This window comes from Orycteropus afer, unplaced genomic scaffold (genome assembly GCF_000298275.1).
Source record: "Orycteropus afer afer isolate SDZICR_OR568_19922 unplaced genomic scaffold, OryAfe1.0 scaffold00013, whole genome shotgun sequence".
NCBI classification, from domain to species: Eukaryota; Metazoa; Chordata; class Mammalia; order Tubulidentata; family Orycteropodidae; genus Orycteropus; species Orycteropus afer.
In genome coordinates this window covers 13718131-13741405 of record NW_006921600.1, presented here as the reverse complement: position 1 = coordinate 13741405, position 23275 = coordinate 13718131, and the positions used below count along the sequence as shown (strand labels likewise).

At 41.5% G+C, this 23275-nt stretch overlaps 1 protein-coding gene across 1 annotated transcript in view; it reads right to left on the bottom strand.

Moving 5' to 3' along the window:
- Positions 1 to 23275, bottom strand: part of KCNH1 (potassium voltage-gated channel subfamily H member 1) — a 705904-nt gene that overhangs the window by 490774 nt on the left and 191855 nt on the right. Inside the window, exon 6 of the mRNA XM_007952936.2 lies at positions 12166 to 12558. Within this exon, the coding sequence (XP_007951127.1) occupies positions 12166 to 12558 (393 nt within the window). The remainder of the gene's footprint in view (positions 1 to 12165; positions 12559 to 23275) is intronic.

The following is a 23275-nucleotide window of genomic DNA, read 5'->3' as shown; positions in this document are numbered from 1 at the left end:
TAACAGATCTGTCCCAGAGGAAGTGCACCCAAAATGCTCCTTGGAAGCAAGAATGGCCAGACTTCGTCTCACCTATTTTGGTCATGTTGTCAGAAGGGACTATTCCCTGGAGAAGGATGTCATGCTTGGTAGGTGGAGGGTTGATGAAAGAGGCGGAGGCCTTCAATGAGATGGGTTGACGCGGTGGCTGCAATGATGGGCTCAAGTATAGCAGGGATCATGGAGCTGGCGCAGATCAGGCAGTGTTTCGTTCTGCTGTGCATGGGGTCGCTATGAGTCGGAAATGACTTGACGGCACCTAACAACAAGTGGGAACAGTGGATATTGTCTGGGATTTATCATGAGAGAAACTTCTAGGGTGCTGGAAAAATTCTCTCTTGACCTAAGTAGTGGTTATGTATGAGGATATATTTCAAAAAATGTATCAAGCTATATACCTAAGATTAATGTATATTACCACATTTAACCATATTTCATATATCAAATGTTTTAAAACTTTCAAAAAATGCATTGAGGAGAGATGAGTGTATTAAGAAGAGATAAACAATAACAATAACAGCAAAGAATATATCAGATGCCATTCTAGGCAGGGTGGTCAAGGAAGGCCATTCTCATCAGGTAACATGGAGTAGACACCTGAACGAAGTGAGGGAGCTAGGGAAGTGGACATTTAGGGGAAGAATATTCCAGATTGTAAGAACACTATGTATCCTGAAGCTAGCAAGTGGCAGGCTAGTGTTTCTTCAGCCAATTGACAGATCACAGAGTGCCCTATATGCCAGGACAAGGGATGTGGATTTTATTCTGTGTGAGCAGCTATTGTGTCCAATACGCTGACAAGTGGAGTATGATAAGGACTGATATTTGACCACTGGATTTGACTATGTGAGTGTCACTGACACCCTTGAGGGGAGCAGAGGGACAAGGATGAAAGCCTGATTGGTATACATGTAAGAGAGAGAAGACAAGCACAGATACTGGGCATAGGAAAACTTTTTAGGGGTGTCTCAATAAAGAGGGTAGTAGCTGGGGGAGGAGGGAGATGTCAAGAAGGTTTATAATGGTGAGATATATTATTATGGTTCTGGGTAAGGAAGGAAAATGTGATGATACAGAAAGGGCTGAAACAACTTTAGAAGCGATGCCCTTGACTAGGTAAGAGGAAATGAGCTCAGCACACAAGTTAACAGGTGCTGGGACTCTTGACCCTCTAAGGGAAAAGGGGAGGCACAGCATATGGGATTGATGCAGACAGAAAGTAGATTTAGTGATAGGAGTATATGGGAATTCTCTGGTTATTGTCCCTCTTTTGTCAGTGAATAAGAACCAAGGCATCAGGGGAGAGTAAGAGGCAGGGAGGGTGCTGGAACTTTGAGGAGAGGTTACCAGTTGACATCACATCAATTCTGGCTCATGGAGACCCTATGCGTTTCACAGTAGAACTTGGTCCATAGGGTTTGCATGGCTATGACCTTTCAAAAGTAGATCACCATGCATTTCTTTTGAGAGGCCTCTGTATGGGTCCTAACCACTAACATTTTGCTTAGTAGCCTAGCTTGTAATCATTTGTACCACTGAGGACAGGAAAGGAGATGGTATAAAAGGCTTGTCTTTTCATAGAGTGCACTGCCTGGAGAAACACAATCAGGACTCCAAGTAGCACCAAGGGTCAGTTTCTGGAGCGCTGGTGTTCTCCAGCCACATTCAAGCACTTGGGCACAGCCCAGAGGAAGCAGAGAATTATGTCCACTCAGGGTGGGGTTTGGCCAGGCACTAGGATCAAGGGACAGAGGATGAAAAGAGCTGAGCATGTGAGCGGTTTCAGTGTAGCGGTTCATCCCTAGCTGCATTAAGTTCATAGAACAGGGAGGGGAGGTGGGGAACTTATGCCACTCCCTAACTCTTCCTCACTCCTGCTGCCTGGTCGCCCTTCACAAACAAATCAGATCCCATCACATCCCTAGTTAAAAATTTGATAGTTCCTTTTGGTTCACATGATAAAATTTTAATTCCTTGGTAAGATCCCTGTGATTCTTCATCCCTGGATCTTGCCTCCCTCTCTCACCACACCTCCCTCCCCACCCCTGACTCTCCATTTTGGATAAAATGAATGCTTTGGTTGCTCCTAAGAACACATCTTTGCCCATGTTCTTTCCTCTGCCAGGAATGTCCTCCTTACTCTGCCATACAATGCCTAGTCATCTCCTCCAGAAAGCCCTCTCAGATTCCCTCATTAGACTAAGTGCTCCCATTTGCTTTGCTCTACCACCTGATCTGATTCCTAGAGCAGCACTTCTCATTGTCTGTTAGCCGTGTGCCCCATTAGACTGGCAGCACCTTGAGGCCAGGGACTCTCCTCACTGTATCCCATCACCTACCCATCAACTAAGTTAATAAGATTTCTTTAAAGAAGGAGCAGTGTATAAGACTAACCAAGTAAAACTGGTGGTGAGTTAACAGAGAACCTGGGAGGCAATGGACAGTGTCTATTTTGCTCCAAAGTCCAAAGCTATTGGTATATCTGAAAACATTATTATGTTTTATATTGTTTTTATAGCTTCTGGAATCACAGTTTCACAGTAAATCACTGCTTCCTGGAAGCCACTTAGGATCAATTTCCTGCTGTTAAAATGCTCCCTTCCCTTGCCACTCCCCCAGGCATACACATTTACCTCAAGTATAACCATGATGTAGTTGTCTGTGTAGTATTCAGCACCTATTATTTGATCGAGGAGCATGTAACCTCCACAACCCTTCACATACTGTGAGTGTAAGTCAAGGAAGAAGAATAATTTTTAAAAAAGAAAGAGAGAAAATTCTATGCTGGATTCCCCTCCCAAGTGAGAGGGGAGAGACAAGAATGCTTAAAGTCATGCCAGCATAGAAGCGAGGATAGTACTGAGAGCATTACTGATATCAAACTCAGCCTTGCAAGAGATGGAGCCAGCCATGGCCAATGCCAGCAAATTAGGACCAGCAAAGAGAAATACATCATCTGCAGCACTTCCTGCCACTAACAAGATCCATGAATGGAAACTACAATGTGTCAGGTTTATTATTATTATTATTATTATTATTATTATTATTATTGTGATTTGGGTGAAAGTTTACAGAGCAAATTCATTTTCCATACAGCAGTTCATACACATTTTGTTTCCTGACATTGATTGCAATTCCCCACAATGTAACAGCTCTCTTCCCACTTCCTCCCCATAATTACCTATTCCCTGTGTCCTTCTCTCCCCTGTACTCTCCCCCTCCCCCCCACCAGCTGTCTCCCTGTGCTAACACTGCCCTTCTGTTCTCCCACAATTGATCCAATTGATTGCTTGCTCCAAGGAGTGTATCTACCTGATGTAAATGTTCACCCCCTATGCCTGTCTATTGTTTGGCTGGAAACCACAGGAGTGAGTTCAGTTTCAGACCTGAAGGGTAACTAGGGCCCTTAGTCTCAGGGGTTTTACCAGGCTTATCACACCAAACCTGGTCTTTTTTTATGATTTTGAGTTTTGCTCCACATTGTTCTCCCACTCTAGCCAGGATATCCTGTACCATGGTTTGGTCCTTTTATAACAAAAATAATTTCATAGTAGAAATACTCAGCACAAGCAAAAAACTAGAAATGCCAAAGAAAAAAGCATAAAATGTAAGGATACTATAATAGTTTTTCTGTCCCTTGCATTTTCAGACACAACTATTGGTATTAAATGCTGTTGATTTTTATTCAGGGGAGACCACAGGTCATTAAGACATGTCAGTCTGCAGCACAGTGTCTCACGTCCTCACCACACTCCACGTTCCTTGGAAGAATGAATCCCAGAAGGATACCTGTGCTGATCAATGCTTAAATGACCAGTGCTATTAAGTACTAAAGATCCCTGGTGGCACAGTGGTTAAAGCACACAGATGCTAACTGAAAGATCAGAGGTTTGCACCTACCAGCCACTACACAGGAGAAAGACAAGGCAATCTGCTTTCTTAAAGATTTACAGCCTTGGAAAATCCTATGGGACAGGTCTATTCTGTCTACAGGGTTGCTATCAGTCAGAATTGACTCAAGGGCAGTGGGTTTTGGTTTGGATATTCAGTACTGGGGTGTATTCTGGTTGTGATTCTAATTGTGATTAGCTGCTAACCCAAAGGCTGGAAGTTTGAGTTTACTCAGACAAATCTCAAAGGAAAGGCCTGGCTATCTACATCTGAAAAATCAGCCATTGAAAACCCAGTAGAACATAGTTCTTTCCTGACACACATGGGGTCACCAGTAGTCAGAATTGACTCAAAGGCATCTAGAACTAGAATCCAGTACTAATGTCTTTTTAAATTGCCATTAGAAGTCACTGAGATTGCCTGTCCCTTGCCATTGCTAGGACCCTGGGAAAGAAAAGCCCAAGCCTCATCAATTTTATGACTTTCAGCAGACAGCTTCCCACCAACTTCCAGCTGGACAACAGAGGAGTCACCTGTATGAAAACTGAACCAGCATCTATCTATCCACAAAGAAACCACAGGCAAAGACTGACAGCCATGAATTAACATGAGCAATACCAGTGGGTTCAACTTGCTTTTGCCATCAGTGGTAAGGAAAGCCTGGAAGAGCTAGTAATAGTGAGCTGGAAGAAAGGGTGAGCCCACCTGCAAGTGACAGAGAAGCAAGGTGGGCAACCAGACTCTGAGTCACTTCCAGTCTCCACCCTTGCCCTCCAGCCCTGCACACATGTACCGATTACCTTAGGTTAGGATCACCCAGAAAGATCACTTGAGCTCTCTCCCCTCAGCTGGGAGGTCCACCAAAGTGAGGGCTGGGAAGGGGGCTGTGTCAGGAAATGACTCCTGGGGACTCTTATGAGAGGGGTCATTCTGCCTCCAGATTCCCTGATGAAGCAGCACAACCTGTAGAGAAAAGCTTAGGTCTAGGAGTCAAGACTCAGCAGTTCCAGTATCAGTACTTCAAAACAACTGCCATTAGAAGAATAAAGAAAGCCAAAGACACATGCAAACCATCAGTCCAAGGGACTGGTAGACCATGTGATCCTCTAACTATATGACCATGAGACCAAAAGAACTAGATGGTGCCTGGCTACCACTGCCAACCACTCAGAGTGGGATTGGTACAGGAGATCCTGGACAGAGTGGGAAAACAATGTGGAACAAAACTCAAAATCATGAAAAAGACCAGGTTTTTTGTTGTGATAAACCCCAGTGATACCCCTGAGACTATGGCCCCCAGTTACCCTTCAGGTCTGAAGGCTTCAAGCCAAACAATAGACAGGCATATGGGGTGAACATTTACATCAGGTAGATACACCCTTTGAAGCAATCAGTCGTGGGAGAACAGAAAGGCAGTGTTTGCACAAGGAAACAGCTAGGGAGAGGGTGGAAGTGCATGGAAAGGAAGCACACAAGAAAGTGGTAACTACAAGGAGGAAGTGGGAAGAGTTGTTATATTGGGGGGAAGTGCAATCACTGTCATGAAAAGAACGTGTATGCATTGCTATATGGAAAATGAATTTGCTCTGTAAACGTTCATCCAAATCACAATAAGAACTAAAAAACACCCCAAAAAACTTGCCATTAGGGAAAAGAATGGCCTACCCCATTTCCCTCATCTGCAGAATAGGAATAATAACCATGCAGAGACACAGGTCAGAGATGGAATGGACTCATAGTTAAGATAAACAAAGTCCAAGGAGATGAAATGATTTACACAAAGTCACACAGCTTAGTGGCAGAGTAACAACTGGGGATAAATCACATTTCTCCCAGTTCAGTGCAGTTTCCTCATTACTGCACAGAATTATAATCTATATGAAAGGATTTTGGAAAGTTAAAAGCAGTAGATAAAGGGAAGCTATTGTTAGTGCTGTTACTGTCTTATCAACACTCCTCTATAGTGTGAGTATCTCCTATGGGTGAGGGTCCTTGGCAAGTGTCAGCAGTGTCACTGGGCACTGGCTGGTCATGCTGCTGTCTGAGGTAACAAAGCCAGGGCAGGTGGTTGTAAAGGAAGCTCTCAACCCCTCAGAGCCCCAGGAAACAAGTTATGGTACCCTTGGAGATATCACAATTGGCTCCAATATCCCCTTTGCACTGGCACACTCCAATAGCAACATACAACAGTTTTTCTTAGGAGAGTGAATAAGTTTGTGAATAATAACTCCATCTTTAATCCACAAAGTATAATCAGCCAACACTTAAAAGAGATTCACTTGGCTCTTGCTTTGAAAGACCCATTCCAGGCTTTAATTCAGTCAGTTCCCAGACCTTTTGTCCTCTAATCAGTTTAACTAATGTGCAAACATATTCCCAACAGCCTCCAAAACTGATTATTACGGACAGATGGGAGAATGACGCAAATGTAGCCCATCTACATAAGTGAAGCAAGTTGAGCCCAAAGGGATCATTTGTGTGGCTTAAATAATGGAGATGGGCTGAATTCACAAGACAATTGCACAACCCTGATATTGCCCATTTTTTCTTGATCTAAGCCTAGTATGAGTCAACCCTTTCACTTCAAGAGTCCTCCACTTTCAATATACACATGCACATACACACGCACATGCACACAGATGGCAAAGTTATCACCAACCATCCCTCTTCTTTTGTGGTCTTCAATGGCATACAATTCCACTGGCATAAGTAGGAGGACACCAGAGGTAATTCAACTCCATGCATTTTTTATGAGAAGTGAAACAAAAATTTCTTATTTCTCCCCTCATTCTCTCAGAGAAAGAGCCTAGAGTTCTCGAGCCACCAGAGGGCTGCAACTTTATAGATTACCAGCTCTACCACAGAGTGTGGGATAAAAAGAGAGGCTGTGGTACATGTGAGCCCTTTGAGTCAGACAGTAATCAGAATTCTCCTTTAGAGGAACTTTTGCCCCAGCCTAATCCAGGTTTTATGCAGGCAGTGGCAGGTCTGTGGTAGAATTTTGCCCTTCCAGGTGAGAGACCTGGATTCGATTCCCAGCCACTGCATCTCATGCACAGCCCCAGCCATCTGTCAGTGAAGGTTTACCTGTTGCTATCATGCTGAACAGATTTCAGCAGAGCTGTCAGACTAAGGCTGATGAGGAAGAAAGCCCTGGTGATCTACTTCTAAAAATGAAGCAACTAACAACAGTGCAGGTGATACAGATAGGGGTGCCTTTCAGAGCTTCTCCCACATCCTCTAACCTCCACCAGCCCTTTATTCCCACTAATGTAATGGTGACTTTTTAACAAAAGGCCTGTGCCTGGAAAATTGTGCGGGGCCTAACCCTCAGTAAGTACTTCCTCAGTTCAGCATCTTAAACCACCATCTCATCACCAACAGAGTTGCCTTGGGGAAATTAGCTGCCTACCTCCCCAAACCCAGTGACCAACTTCCCCACTATATTCTACCAAGCCAAGGAATGAACCAATTCCACATCATTTTCTTGTTCAGTTTTGACTCATCTATGTCCTTTAACAAGTCATTTATTCCTTTAATCAAATCTGTCACTATTAAGAATAAGGAATAGTCAAAAGAAAAGGAAAACTCATTATTACTATGACCATATGATTTGCTAAGTACTCTTCAGTGAGTCATTTTCTCTCTGAGATTTTCTTATTTGTGAGTTAAGAGAGTTGAACCAGAAAACCTCTATGGGCTTGACATCAACAGATCTACTGATCATCTGCCAAGTGTCCCCATTCCATCCCACTTTCCTCCCACCCTCACTCCTGGTAGATCAGAGTGCTGATCTCTTGTTTTTCCAGTCAGCCTCTGGAGGTGAAACTAACACAAAAGAGATTTTAGGACTCACCATACTTTAGCTCTTGCAGCTGGTTGTTGTTGTTGTTGTTATGTGCCATCAAGTCGGACCCAACTCATAGCGACCCCTCCCTTGGGTTTTTGAGGCAGTGTCTCTACGGAAGTAGATTGTCCCATCTTCCTTCCGAGGAGTGGCTGGTGGGTTTGAACCGCCAGCCTTCTGGTTATCAGTCAAGGGCCTTAAAATTATCCACTGCCCAAATGCCCTACCTTCAGGCAGATAACAAAATATTATCCTCAAGATGTAGATAGGAAAACTGTGGTCCAGAAATGCTAAATGACATGCACAAGGTTCCCAGCTGTCCTTAATAGATGATAACAAGAGGATTAGGAGTCAAACTTTCCTCACATTTCCTCACATTGTTGTCTCTCCATACTACCACAATTGCCATGAAAGTGCACTATTTCAGGTGTCCTTTAAAAGGAATTTAAAAAGTTGTCATTGATTCCAACTCATGGAGATCCCGTGGGTGTCAGAGTAGAATTGTGATCAATAGGGTTTTTTGGATGTAGATTACCAAGGCTTTCTTCTAAGAAGCCTCTGATTGGACTTGAACCATCAACCTTCAGTTAGTAGTCGAGCACACTAACTATTTGCGCTACCCCTGAACTCTGTAAAAGGAATTACTAAATATAAAATGACACCTTTATGGAAGAAAATTGGTAACAAAACCCTTTAATAAACCAAGGAAACAATACCCACTGCCATCAAGTCAATTCTGACTCATAGTGACCCCCATTGGGTTTCCAAGGCTATAAATATTTATGCAAGTAGATTGCTTCATCTTCCTTCTTCAGAGCAGCTGGTGGGTTTGAACCACTGACCTTATTGGCAGCCAAATGCTTTACCCACTGTGCCACCACAGCTCCCTAAGTCCCTTAAAAAAACAAAAAACAAACTCACTGCCATCGAGTCAGATCCGACTCATAGCAACCCCTCCTTGGGTTTCTGAGGTGGTACCCCTATGGAAGTAGATTGCCCCATCTTCCTTCCAAGGAGTGGCTGGTGAGTTTGAACTGCCAGCCTTCTGGTTAACAGTCAAAAGCCTTAGGCACTATGCCACCAGAGCTCCCATAATCTACTTTATGAATCTAGAAATCAGAAACCACATCAGAGCTACTCATAATTAATGGCAAAAAAAAAAAAAAATTCCAACCCCAAATATACAGTGCCTCAGGAGAAACTCTTCATTCTACTAACCTACAGGTAATCCTGACACATTCATATATGTCTTTATAGATCTGCCAATTTTTAATAAGAACCTATGGGAACTGAAGAACTGTTTTATTTATCTTCAAAATTTGAGTGCCATTGCTTTAAATGTTGTTGTTGTTGTTATGTGCCGTCGAGTGGGGCCCAACTCATAGCAACCCCTCCTTGGGTTTCTGAGGCAGTCACTACAGAAGTAGATTGCCCCATCTTCCTTCCGAGGAGTGGCTGGTGGATTTGAACCGCCAGCCTTCTGGTTAGCAGTCAAGTGCCTTAGGCATTATGCTATCAGAGCTCCTATTGCTTTAAATAGAAAATGGATTATTTAAAAAATTCAAATAGTTTTTTTAAATTAAATTTAATTTCCCGTATGTGTATAAGAGCTCTTTCAGGTTGAGATAATTCATTGGAATTACCTAAGCCAAAATGATCATATCTTCCTCACTAACATAACATTTTCTAGAAATGTGCTTACAGAGAAAAATATCATCCCCAGTATGTACTAAAATTCACATTTAAGAATCCTAACATTCACTTTACAGATGATTCTGCTCTTGGATATGATCAGTGTTAACTCATTTAATCCCCCTACACAACACAAGCCACTCAGAAAATTAGTCTTTGGGATTTTAATGTATATTAAAACCCAGCACCAGAAGGAAGGTTGGCAATCTACTTCCAAGGAGGGGTCACTATGAGTCGAGTCCAACTTGACGGCACATAACAACACAACAACAAAACACAGCACATAACTCAAAGCAAAGGGTTATTCCAAGTCTAGAGCATCTGAACACCCAAACTCCCTCTTCAGCTCTACACTTAGCAGCATTTTGCAGGAAGAACTACTCTTCACTAAACAGAGTAGTGGTAGGTAGGTCAGTTCTCCCAGAGAAAGGGGCTGGCGTCCTCACCAACGAGCACTGATCTGAAGACAGCGAGCCATCATTATGCCACCAGTAAGACACGAAGCTATTAGCAGCATCTTAGATGGCTGCTTGAAAGTTTTTAAGACCTGAGTCGCTACTCACCAATGTAGAATGAGGAACAAGACTTTTATGTATTTTGTTGTGCCAGTTGAGTCTGGTGTCTCCCAGTACTATGGTCCTGAGTCAGTAGATCTGTTGGCTCTCTCTCCCACAGTGTCTGGCTGTCTGTGAGGGATTACTCTATGTCTGTTTTCTGTTTTCAAGTGGCCATATAAAATGCAGCTAACGGTCTCCTATAGTTGAAAGCAAAGAAGAGTGCAAAAAAACAAGGGCATTTGGAAGCGATCAGGCCCTCAAAACCAAAAGAACTAGATAGTGTGCAGCTACCAATGCCAACCACTCAAGAAAGGATCAAATCTGGAGATCCTGGATACAGTGGGAGGATAATGTGGAACAAAATCCAAAAACTCAATAATGACCAGAATTACTGGTCAGATGGAGTCTGGGATACATTCTGGGCTTGGAATAAAACTCACTCCCAGAGGCTGGCTGTCAGCCCAACAGTAAACAAGATGTGCATGCAGACAACCCAGGGGGACGCACCCACATAATCTATGGAAATACATCCCTTGGAGCAATTGACCACGGAATACCAGAGGGCAACATTCATATGGAGGAAACGCAGGACATATAGGAGTGCACAGGGGCGTGGATTACTACCAGGGATGGAAGAAGACTAGATTAGGGTTGAGGACGGTAAACGGGGAGTAAAACTAAATGTACATGAAATGTTGAATGCAAAACAAACTCTGCTCTGTAAACTTGCACCTAAAGCACAACTTAAAAAAAAAAAAAAAAAGACAGGAAGTTATTGCCCGATCTTGTTTTCCTAGCAAAGAGCAGATTGTTCCTTTGAACTATCTCAAGGCTGGGCCCCATTAGCCCTTTAGCCCTGAGTGGGTGTCTTGCATCAACTCAGCCTCCTTACAGCTCACTGGATTACTCACCCAGATAATGGCCCAGTCAGACTATGATATCTGGGACCCAAACCCACCAGCCACTCCTCAGAAGGAAGGTTGGGCAATCTACTTCTGTAGTGATACTGCCTCAGAAACCCAAGGAGGGGTCACTATGAGTCAGATCCAACTCAGGGCAGCAAGCAAGTTTTCTCTAATCTGAGGCAATGAGGGGCCATTGCTGAAGGAGGCTAGAGATTTATCATATGAACTGCCTTATCTTGATTCACCTGGAGTGTCAACTAGGGCTAGGGTAAAGGAAGAACAATTCAACACTTAAACTAGATAAGAATCTGACAATTTCCTTTCTGATGACTTGACCTCCTGGTTGTTTGTTGTTGTTGTTGTTTTTAAAAAAGAAAGTCACATTAACATTCCTAGTGACTTAAACCTGTTGCAACATGCCCTAGGCATCCAATCAGACAAGAACTGTTTGGACTCCTCCTGATTCTGGCACATTTACAGGGTATTTATCTTTCTTTTAAATTCCCTGCATTGCCCTCAGGATTAATAATTCAATACAGTACAATCCAATAACGATCATTAGTCTTTGTAACTACAACAAGCACCTGACTAACTCAGTAATTCCAGGCAAGGGAAGACTATGGAAAATTGAAAGCCATTTGTCACTCCAAAATTCATTTTAGCAAAGAAACAACCCATTCCTTTTTTTTCCCCCCAACATTTTTTTTTTTTAAAAAAAGTAAATTTGGGAAGAAATGGCACCCCTGTTGCCAGGAGTTAGGTAGCTATGAAACAGCTAAAGGACAACGGTAGATGACAGAATTGGAAAATCAATGATCGATAGGTACCCATTCTGTGATTGTATTCTGAGTGAAAGATTCACTAGTGCAGTGACAATGCATATCTGCTTCTGCAACCCACCACCCCAAGCCAGTAGCTTGTGCCACTCAGACATCTGGTTCTTTTGAACCCCATGTGGTCATTTCCACATCTGGTCACTGACATGCATTGCCTCTGAACCTCCAAAGGTTCCAAAGGATAGAAATAGCATGCTCCCTCTGCTCTGCATAACAATCATGCTCATTCCCACCCATTTAATCTTCTTTTGACCACCCACATTTAGTAATTCAGCTTTAAAGACATAACAACAAGGTCTGAGATTTGAGGGATGTACCTGACTCTCTCTCCCCTCCAGTGGTGGTGGAATCTGATCAGCAAAACCAATCTTCCCTGGGTGACCCACAAAGGCACTAACCTCATCCACGTTCTCAAAAGCGTTGATGACATCATATGGCAAACAGGACAGAAGGTCAATCACAAACCACGTCTTCAAGTAGTTCATACGGATGAGTTTGGGGTCAGAAATCACCTCCCCAGCTGGTCCAACAAAGGTGGTATGAAAATTCAGCACAATGTCCACCAAGAAGATGACATCTACAATGCTATCCACCACCAGCCAGGCCACATTGTTCTGCCTGGTTTTAAAAGAAACATTGTAAGGGACCAAGATGGCTGTGTAGAAGGTTAAAATCAAGATGATCCAATCCCACGTGGTCTTAAAAACACAGTAATGTAAGATGATGTGAGGAGGAGTCTTTGGTGCCTCTTGCTTGTATTGGGGAAGGATGTCTGAGCCCAGCTGCAGAACCTGTACAGAGAAATACAGTGAAAAGAAAACCAAGTTAAGATTTAATTATAAGCATCTGACCAGTAGGCATCTGTCACTGGCAAATATTCATGACATTCTGGATAGATTAAGTCCAAGGACAAGAACTAGAGTAGCATGGGAGAATGGAAGTGAACACTCTTGTTAATTGCCATCACTCTGACTAATGGCAACTTTACATGTAACAGAACAAAACGTTGCCTAGTCCTGTGCTGTCTTTATGATTGTTGGCATGTTTGAGTTCATTGTTGTGGCTATTGTGTCAATCCATCTTATTGAGGGTTTCTTTCATTTTTGCTCTACTTGACCAAACATGATGTCCTTTTCTAGAGAGTAGTCTTTCCTGATGACATGTCCAAAGTTAGCACGTTAAAGTCTCCTCATCCCTTGCTTCTAAGGAGCATTTCTGTTGTAAAATGAGCATTTATAATGAAACAACAAACTATAATTGGTGTACTGTGAACCAAACACTATATTAAATACTTCACATACATTTATAATCTCACCAAACTCCAAACACAATCTGGTTTTAACATCCAATTAGTATACTTTGTTACAAGTGAGAAATTGAAGCTCAAGAGAGTCAAGCAACTCTACTCAACAAATATTGCCCTGTGCTGGAAGCTGTTCTAGGCACTGGACATACATATAGCAGTGAGGGAAACAAGATTCCTGCTCTTATGCAGCACAATCTAATAGATACATAAGATAATCAAGATAATTTCAAATATGTTGTTGGTGCTGTTATGTGCTGTCGAGTCAGACCCAACTCATAGCGACCACTCCTTGAGTTTCCGAGGCAGGAGCTCTGGTAGCATAGTGGCTAAGACACTTGCCTGCTAACCAGACGGCTGGCGGTTCAAACCCACCAGCCACTCCTTGGAAGGAAGGTTGGGCAATCCTACTTCCGTAGTGATACTGCCTCGGAAACCCAAGAAGGGGTCGCTATGAGTCGGGGCCGACTCGACGGCACATAACAACAACAACAACAACATCACTACGAAAGTAGTTTGCCCAACCTTCCTTCCGAGGAGTGGCTGGTGGGCAGGAATCTTGTTTCTACTAATTTCAAATATGGGTAAGAGCTAAATTTGAAGGGAGAAACACAGTTAATTCATAGAATGTGACTTGAGGAATAGGAGAGTGAGAGTCTTTGAACTGAATCATGAATGACAAGAAGGAACCACTCATTCAAAGTTCTGTGGAAAAGTATCCTAGGTAGAGAGCATAACTGATATAATGACACCAAGGTGGAACAAGCTTGATACTTTCAGGAAGAAAGAAGAGCAGTGTGGCTGTGAATTCAAAGTGGGAACAAGAGATCAGAACATACAGGTCCTAGTGGACAATGTGAAGGAGTGGGGTTTTATTCTCAGTATGCCTAGATGTAACTAGATAATATTAAGCAAGGGCATAATAATCTTATGTGTGTTTAAAAGATCACCCTAACTATTGCACAGATAATGAATCAGGGCAAAGGATTAGAAGGAAGAACAAAATTATAACAGCCTGAGTGGCATAGTGCCTAACTCACCAGCGACTCCTCGGAAGGAAGGTTGGGCAATCTACTTCTGTAGAGATACTGCCTCAGAAACCCAAAGAGGAGTCTCTGTGAGTCAGATCTGACTCGATGGCAGTGAGTTTGGGGTTTTTATGGTTTTGGCAAAAGACAACAAGCTCTGGTGTTGTAGTGCCTAAGGCATTTGACTGCTAACCAGAAGGCTGGTGTTCAAACCCACCAGGCATTCTGTGGAAGGAAGTTGGGGCAATCTACTTCCATAAAGATTTATCTCCTGTAGGGGTCAGTAGGAGTTGAAATCTACTCAATGACAGTGGGCAAAACATGGGAGTGATAGATAAGAGCACCTCCGATATGGAGATATATATATTTGTGCTTCAGGGGTCTTATATAAGACAAATATATATATTTGTCATTATAAATATATATAAATGTAAAATTATAATTATATATATATATATATATGTGTGTGTATATGTATATATATTTGTGCTTTAGGTGCAGATTTACAGAGCAGAGTTTTATTTTACATTCAACATTTTGGTTTCACTCCCCAATTACCATCCTCAACCCTAAACCACTGTCCTCCCCTCCCTTCCCAGTACCCCACCCTGCCCCTCATAGTTATGCACTATGCATAATTATGCATTTCATAGTTATGCAAATGTTGCCCCTCTGGTGACCCTGGTTGATTGCTCCAAGGGATGCATCTCCACAGAGTATGTGGGTGCACCACCCTGAGTTAAGTGGTCTGCATGTACATCTTATTTACTATTGGGCTGAGAGACAGCCTCTGGGAGTGAGTTTTATTCCAGGCCTGAATTGTATCCGAGGGCCATAGTGTTGGGGGTCCCACCAGACTCCATTTGACCAGTAATTATGGTCATTATTGTGTTTTTGGATTTTGTTCACATTTTTCCTCCCACTCTATCCAGATCTCCAGTTTTGATCCTTTCCTGAGTGGTTGGCATTGGTTACAGAGCACCATCTAGTTCTCCTAGTCTGGAGGTCCATCATGTCCTAAGGCTGATTGCTTCCAAATGCACATCTTGGGTTTTCTGCACTCTTCTTCCCTTCCAATGATAGGAGACCATTAGCTGCATCTTAGATGGCCGCTAGAAAGCTTTTTTTTTTTTTTCTTTTTAAGATCCCAGTTGCTACTCATCAATGTAAGTTGTGGGACAAGATTTTTATGTATTTTATTGTGCCAGTTAAGTCTGGTGTCTCCCAATACTATGGATCTTTCTCCCACAGTGTCTGTGAGGGATTGCTCTCTGTCTGTCTTCTGTTGTTTCTATAAGGATTGCGGATATTTTGTATCACTGGTATCTGTGCAAGATTAGACTCAACTGAATCTATCCTTGGTCTAGAGCATAACTCTATTCACTGACCCCCATCTGATCTTCTCAGATGTTTATGTGTTTATCTGTAGCCTGGTGTTTGGTGTTAATAGTAATGCAGTGTTGTAGATATACTGGTATTAGCCTCTGCCGTCTGAATCTTATGTGCACAATTCGGTGTCCATGCTTTCCCCAATGTTATCATGGTGGTCATAGACTCTTTCCATACCATGCCTCCCCTTGCCAACCTCAGTGTGTGGCCCCCAACTAGCCAAAAATTATTCCTTTCTCTTCCCTTCTCATGCTGGTAACCTACAAAGTGAGTTTCCTTTCTTAAGCAAACCATTCCTTGTCTTTTTAAAGTAATGGGCTCATACAATATTCATCCTTCTGCAATTGACTTATTTCACTCAGCTTAATGTCCTCCAGGCTCATCCACATTGTGAGATGATTTGTGTATCTTCATTGTTCTTTAATGTAGTATTCCACTGTGTGAATGTACCATAATTTGGTTATCTGTTCATCTGCTGACAAGCATTTAGGTAGTTTCCATCTCTTTGCTATAGTGAATTGTGCTGCGATGAACATAGGTGTGAATATGTCTGTTTGTGTACTTCCTCTCACATCTTTAGGATATATTCCTAGTAATGGATGACTGGGTCAAATGGTATTTCTATTTTCAGTTTTTTAAGGAAATGCCATACCATTTGCCACAATGGTTGTACCATTTTACAATCCCACCAGCATTGTGTAAGAGTTTCAATCTATCTACAACCTCGCCAGTGTTTGTTATTTTCTGTCCTGTTGAACTTTGCTATTATTGCTGGGGTGAGATATTTCATCATTGTTTTGATTTGCATCTCTTTAATGACTAAAGATCATAAGCAATTCCTCATGTGTTTGTTGGCTGCCAGCATATCATCTTTAGTGAAGTGTCTGTTTAAGTCTTTTACCCATTTTTGAATTGGGTTGTTTATCTTTTGGTGTTAAAGTGTTGAAGTTTTCTATAGATTTTAGAGATAAGTTGTTTGTCAGATATATCATAGGCAAATATTTTTTCCCAATCTGTAGGTTCTATTTTTACCCTTTTGACAAGGTTTTTCAATGTGCATAAGAATTTAATTTTTAAAAGGTCCCAGTCATCTAGCTTCTCTTCTACCTCTTATGCATTCTGGATTATGTTTGATAGTCTATTTATGCCATAAATTAGGACTTCTAGATTTGCTCCTATTTTATATTTGATGAATTTTATAGTTTTGGCTTTTACATTTAAGTCTTTGATCCAACTTGAGTTTGTTTTTGTGTATGGGATGAGGTATGGGTCTTGTTTAATGGATATATTTTTAAAGGAAAGCCAACTGGATGTTCTAATAGCCAGAAAGTGAAGAAAAGAGAGCAATTAAGGGCACCCACTACTGGGAGATGCCAAGCAGGAAGCAGGAGCCAGCAGTACAGCAGGAACAGGTAAAGGGGGGAGGCCAACCAGGAAGTGGAGCAATTTGAAATAGCTAAAAGGGATGAAGAGGGATGAACTTGTCTGTCAGTTTGTCTTACTGTGGTGGCTTGCATGTTGCTGTGAGGCTGGAGGCTATGCCACCGGTGTTTAAAATGCCAACAGGGTTACTCATGGTAGACAGGTTGCAGCAGAGCTTCCAGACTAAAACAGACTCAGAAGAAGGAAGAGGCCATCCACCTCTCAAAAATTTGGCCAGTTAAAACCTTATGTATTGCAGTGAAACAGTGTCCAATATATTACTGGAAAACTTTATGAATAGCCCTGAAACATTGTCCAACAGTGTCAGAAGATGAGCCCCTCAGATCAGAAGCCACTCAAAATATGACTAGGAAAGAGCTGCCTCCTCAAAGTAGAGCTAACATTAATGATGTGGGTAGAGTAGAGCTTTGGGGACCCTTATTTGCTGATGTGGCATGACTCAAAGAGAAAAAACAGCTGCAAACATCCATTAATAATCAAAACATGAAATGCATGAAGTATGAATCTAGGAAATTAGAAGTTGTCAAAAATGAAAAGGAATGTATAAATATTGAAGGCACTTGACTGCTAACCAGAAGGCTGCAGTTCAAACCCACTAGCCACTCCTCGGAAGGAAGATGGGGCAATCTACTTCCATAGTGATACTACCTCGGAAACCCAAGGAGGGGTCGCTATGAGTCGGGTCCAACTCGACAGCACATAACAACAACAACAGGCATTAGTGAGCTGAAATGGACCAGTTTTGGCCATTCTGAATCAGCCAACCATATGATCTTTTATGCTGAAAATCAAAAACTGAAGAGGTATGGCATAGCATTCATCATCACAAAGAATGTTTCAAGATCTATCCTGAAGTTCAATGCTGTCAGTGATAAGATAACATCCATATGCCTACAAGGAAGGCCAGTTATTACTACTATTATTCAAATTTATGCACCAACCACCAATGCCAAGGATGAGGAAACTGAAGATTTTCATCAACTTCTGCACCCTGAAATTGACCAAACATGCAATCAACATGTGCTGATTATCACTGGTGACTGGAATGAAGAAATTAGAAACAAAGAAGAATCACCAGTAGTGGGAAAATTTGGCCTTGGAGAAAGAAATAACACTGGAGATTGCATGATAGAATTTTGCAGGACCAATGACTTATTCATTGCTAATGCCTTTTTTGAGCAACACAAATGGTGGCTATACATGTGGACTTTGCCAGATGAAGTACCCAGGAATCAGACTGACAATGTCTGTGGAAAGAGGTGATGGAGAAGCGCAATATCTTCAGCCAGAACAAGGCCAGGAGCTGATTGTGGAACAGACCATCAACTGCTCATATGCAAGTTCAATTTGAAGTTGAAGACAAATAAAACAAGTCCACAAGAGCCCAAATACAACCTTGAATATATCCCTCAGAATTTAGAGTCCATCTAAAGAATAGATTTGATGCATTGAACAACAATGACCAAAAACCAGAGGAATTGTGGGATGACATCAAGGGCATCATCCATGAAGAAAGCAAGAGGTCATTAAAAAGACAGGAAAGGAAGAAAAGGCCAAAATGGATGTCAGAAGAGACTCTGAAACTTGCCCTTGAGCAGTGAGTAGCTAAAGTAACTGGAAGAAATAAGATAAAAGAGTTGAACAGAAGATTTCAAAGAGCAGCTCAAGAAGACAAAATCAATTACTGTAATGAAATGTAAAGACATGGAGTTAGAAAGCCAAAAAGGAATAACACAGTCAGCATTTCTCAAGCTGAAAGAACTGAAGAAAAAATTTAAGCCTTGAGTTGCAATACGGAAAGATTCTATGGGCAAAATATTGAATGATGCAGGAAGCATCAAAAGAAGATGGAAGGAATACACAAAGTCACAGTACCAAAAAAAATTGGTCAATGTTCATCCATTTCAGGAGGTGGCATATGATCAAGAACCAATGGTATTGAAGGGATAAGTCAAAACTGCACTGATGGAATTGACAAAAAAAAAAAAAAGAAAAAGGCTCTAGGAATTGATGGAATACCTATTGAGATGTTTCAACAAATGGATGCCATGCTGGAGGCACTCACTTGGATATGCCAAGAGATTTGGAAGACAGCTACATAGCCACCTGACTGGAAGACATCCATATTTGTGCCCATTCCAAAGAAAGGAGATCCCACAGAGTGTGGAAATTATAGAACAGTATCATTAATATTGCATGCCAGTGAAATCTTACTGAAGATAATTAAAAAATGGTTGTAGCAGTATATTGACAGAGAACTTCCAGAAATGTAAGCTGGAGTCAGAAGAGGACATGGAATGAGGGATATCATTGGTTACGTCAGATGGATCTTGGCTGTAAGCAAAAAACACCAGAAAGATATTTATTTATGTTTTATTGACTATGCAAAAGCATTCAACTGTGTGGATCATAACAAATTATGGACAACATTGAGAAGAATGGGAATTCCAGAACACTTAATTGTACTCATGTGGAACCTGTACATAGACCAGAAGGCTGTGGTTTAAACAGAACAAGGGGACACTGTGTGGTTTAAAATCGAGAAGGAAGTGTGTCAGGGTTATATCCTTTCACCATACTTATTCAATCTATATGCTGAGCAAATATTTAAAAAGCTGGACTATATGAAGAAGGACATGGCATCAGGATTGGAGGAAGACTCATTAACAACCTGTGATATGCAGATGATACAACTTTGCTTGCTGAAAATGAGGACTACTTGAAGACTATAGTCTGCAGTATAGATTACACCTCAATATAAAGAAAAAAAATCCTCACAACTGGACCAAAAAGCAGCATCACAATAAATGGAGAAAACATTGAAGTTGTCAAAGAGTTCATATTACTTGGTTCTATAATCAACACCAATGGAAGCAGCAGTTAAGATATCACTTATAGCACTGGGCCAATCAGCTGCAAAAGGCCTTTTTCAAGTGCTGAAGAGCAAAGATATCTCCTAGAAGACTAAGGTGTGCCTGACACAAGCCATGGTATTTTCAGTCACCTCATATGCATGTGAGAACTGGACAATGAATAAGGAAGACTGAAGAAGAGTCGATGCTTTTGAGTTGTGGTGTTGGCAAAGGATACTGAAAGTACCATGTACTGATAAAAGAACTAACAAATCTATTCTGGAAGAAATGCAGCCAGAATGCTCCCTGGAAATGAGAATGGCCAGACTTCATCTCACCTACTTTGGTCATGTTGTCAGAAGGGACCATTCCCTCGAGAAGGACATCATGCTTGGTAAAGTAGAGCATCAATGATAAAGGGGAAGGCCCTCAACAAGACAGATTGACACAGTGGCCACAACGATAGGCTCAGGTACAGCAAGGATTGTGGGGCTGGCACAGGACTTGGCAGTGTTTTGCTCTGCTGTACACAGGGTCGCTATGAGTTAGAGACAACTTGATGGTACCTAACAACAATAACACTACTGTATTCCAGGAGGCCAGCATGGTGGCTGGCCAAGAACAGGCACTAAACCACAGTTTTTAAGGGAATGAATGAACTCCACATCATACAGCTAGTGAGAGATGGATCCAAGATCCCAAACTTGTTTTAGAGAATTCAAAATGCATACTATTTCTCATCAAGATTACATTCCCTGTGTCATTTAGGTTATTAAGGAGGCAGACTTAGTTCAGGAAGACACCTAGGGAAGACAGGCCACAGGAGAGAACCAAACATGAGTTTTGCCTTCAACAGTCAAAAGCAAAAAACCTGTGTCTTCGAGGCCAGGCCAAACAGAAATGATCCCCCAGCCACTCCTCTGTGCCACTGACAAGTTTTATAAATCTCTGGGTGTCACAGGAACTTCTTTTTTCCTGAACATGTTAAAGATCTTTTCAAGAATATAATAAAACTGTCCATCCCCACTTCCCCTATCATTGGTCCAAGCAGTTAAAGGAAAGCTAGTAATTCAGAGCAACCAGAGTATGCACCTTTGGGTAAAGGAATGGTTTCCACCCCCTTCCAGCAATACACAGAACTCTTCTAGGATTGGAGTTTTCATTTCTCTTCCTAAGAAAAGAAATTTAACCAAGTGAGATTAAAGAAGGGTGGGCTATGAGACCTCAGGCAGGAAAGGGACTTGGACTCTAAGAATAAAGCACATAAAGTCAAGTAATAGGACTTTTGCTTCCTAAATGCAAATCTAGTTCAATATTTGAAAATTAACCAATGTAATCTACTATATTAACCGGGTAAAGAAGAAAACTCAAATGATTATATAAATTAATACAGAAAGAGCACATGACAAAATCCATCACTCATTTGTGATTAAAAAAAAAAACTCAGAAAAATAGAAATAGAAAGTAACTTCCTCAATTTCACAGAGTATCTGTTAAAAAAGAAAGAAAGAAAGAAAAAAAACCTATAGCTAAAATTGGAGTTAATGGTGAAAGACTAAATATTTTCCTCCTAAAATCAGGAAAAATGCAAGACATCCACTCTTACTACTCTTATTCAACATAGTACTGAAGGTTCCAGCCACTGCAATAAGTCAAGAGAAAGGAAATAAAAGGCATTTGTTACAGTTTCAAGTGTATCTCCCAAAAATATGTGTTATAAATCCTAACCTCTATACACGGCTGGTGGTTCAAACCCACCAGCCACTCCTCGGAAGGAAGGTTGGGCAATCCTACTTCCGTAGTGATACTGTCTCAGAAACCCAAGGAGGGGTCGCTATGAGTCGGGTTTGACTCGACAGCACATAACAACATACATGCGTGTAAGAAGTTCTGGTGGCATAGTGCCTAAGGCATTTGGCTGCCAACCAGAAGGTTGGTGGTTCAAACCCATCAGCCACTCTGAGGAAGCAAGATGGGGCAATCTACTTCTGTAAAGATTTACCACCTCAGAAACACAAAGGGGGTCATTATGCATTGGAATTGACTCAATGGCAGTGAGTACACATGTGTATGTAATCCCATCTGGGAATAAGGTTTTCTTTCTTATGTTAATGAGGCCATATCATCATGGAGTGTGTTTTAAACCAATCACTTTTGAGATAGAAAAGGAGCAGATTAGGCACAGAAGCAAGAACAAACAGGGAAAATAGATGCCACATGAAGATCACCAAGAAACTGAGGACCAGAAGCTGAAAGAGACAAAAATCTTCCCCCAGAAAGAGCCTTCTTCTAGAGCAGTGTCCTTAATTTGGACTTCCAGCCTCCTAAACTCTCCTAAACTGTGAGAAAATAAATTTCTCTCCATTGAAGCACCCACTGTGGTATTTCTGTTACAGCAGCATTAGATAACCAAGACAGCATCCAAATCAGAAAGAAAGATATAAAAACTATCCCTATTTGTAAATGACATAATAATCTTTATAGAACATTCCAAGGAATCAACAAAAAAGTTCTAGAACTAATAAGTAAATTTACATGACACAAGATGTGGTAGTTAAGTTGTGTGTCAACTTGGCTGGGCCTGGTTTTGATTGGCTGGCCATTTGGATGTAGTTATTCCCCATGATGAGCCTGGTGATCAACTCTGTGGTGGAATCTACTGGAGCAGCTAAGTAGCTGTCTTAGGGATGTAGCCTGCTTCCAGTTGATAAGGAGACGTTTGAGAAAAGTTTCTGAGCTTTTTGACACACTTGGAACCTGCATGTAGCCAAGTCTTCATTCAGCAGCCTGCCCTGTTGCCTACCTATCTTGAGACTGTTCTTGAGACTTGAATTAGCGGCCTTCCATGTTGTTTGATAATCTTGGGACTGTGTCATTGTGTTTGTCAAACTTGAGTTTGTCAGCCTCAACAGGCAGTAACTGCCTGAGTTAAAAGAAGCCTCCAGCTGCAGTGGGCTGGGAGTAAGAGGCAGAATTGAAGCCCAAGGTCAAAGGATCTTTACCCAGCCCCTAGAGCTGGCACTTTGAACTCGGACTTCTAGCCTCCTGAACTGTAAGAGAATAAACTCCTGTTTGTTGAAGCCACCCATTTGTGATATTTTCTATTAGAGCAGCACTAGAGGACCAAAACACAAGATAAACAAAAGAACCATTGCATTTTTATATACTACAGTGAACACCAAAATTATACAATACCACTTACAATCACAAAAACACAAATTTAGGTGTAAATCTAACAAAGTGTGTATGCTAAAAACAACAGATTTCTTATGAAAGATCAAAGAACATATAAATAAATGGAGAGGCATACCATGTTTGTAAATTAGAAGAGTCAACATACTAAAGATGTCAATTCTCTCCAAATTAATATACAAGTTTAGTGCAATTACTATTAAAATCTTAGCAAGGATTTTTGTAGATATATAAAATATGATTCTAAAATTTATATGGAAAAGCAAAAACAAAAAGACTGGAATAGCTAAAACAACTGTTA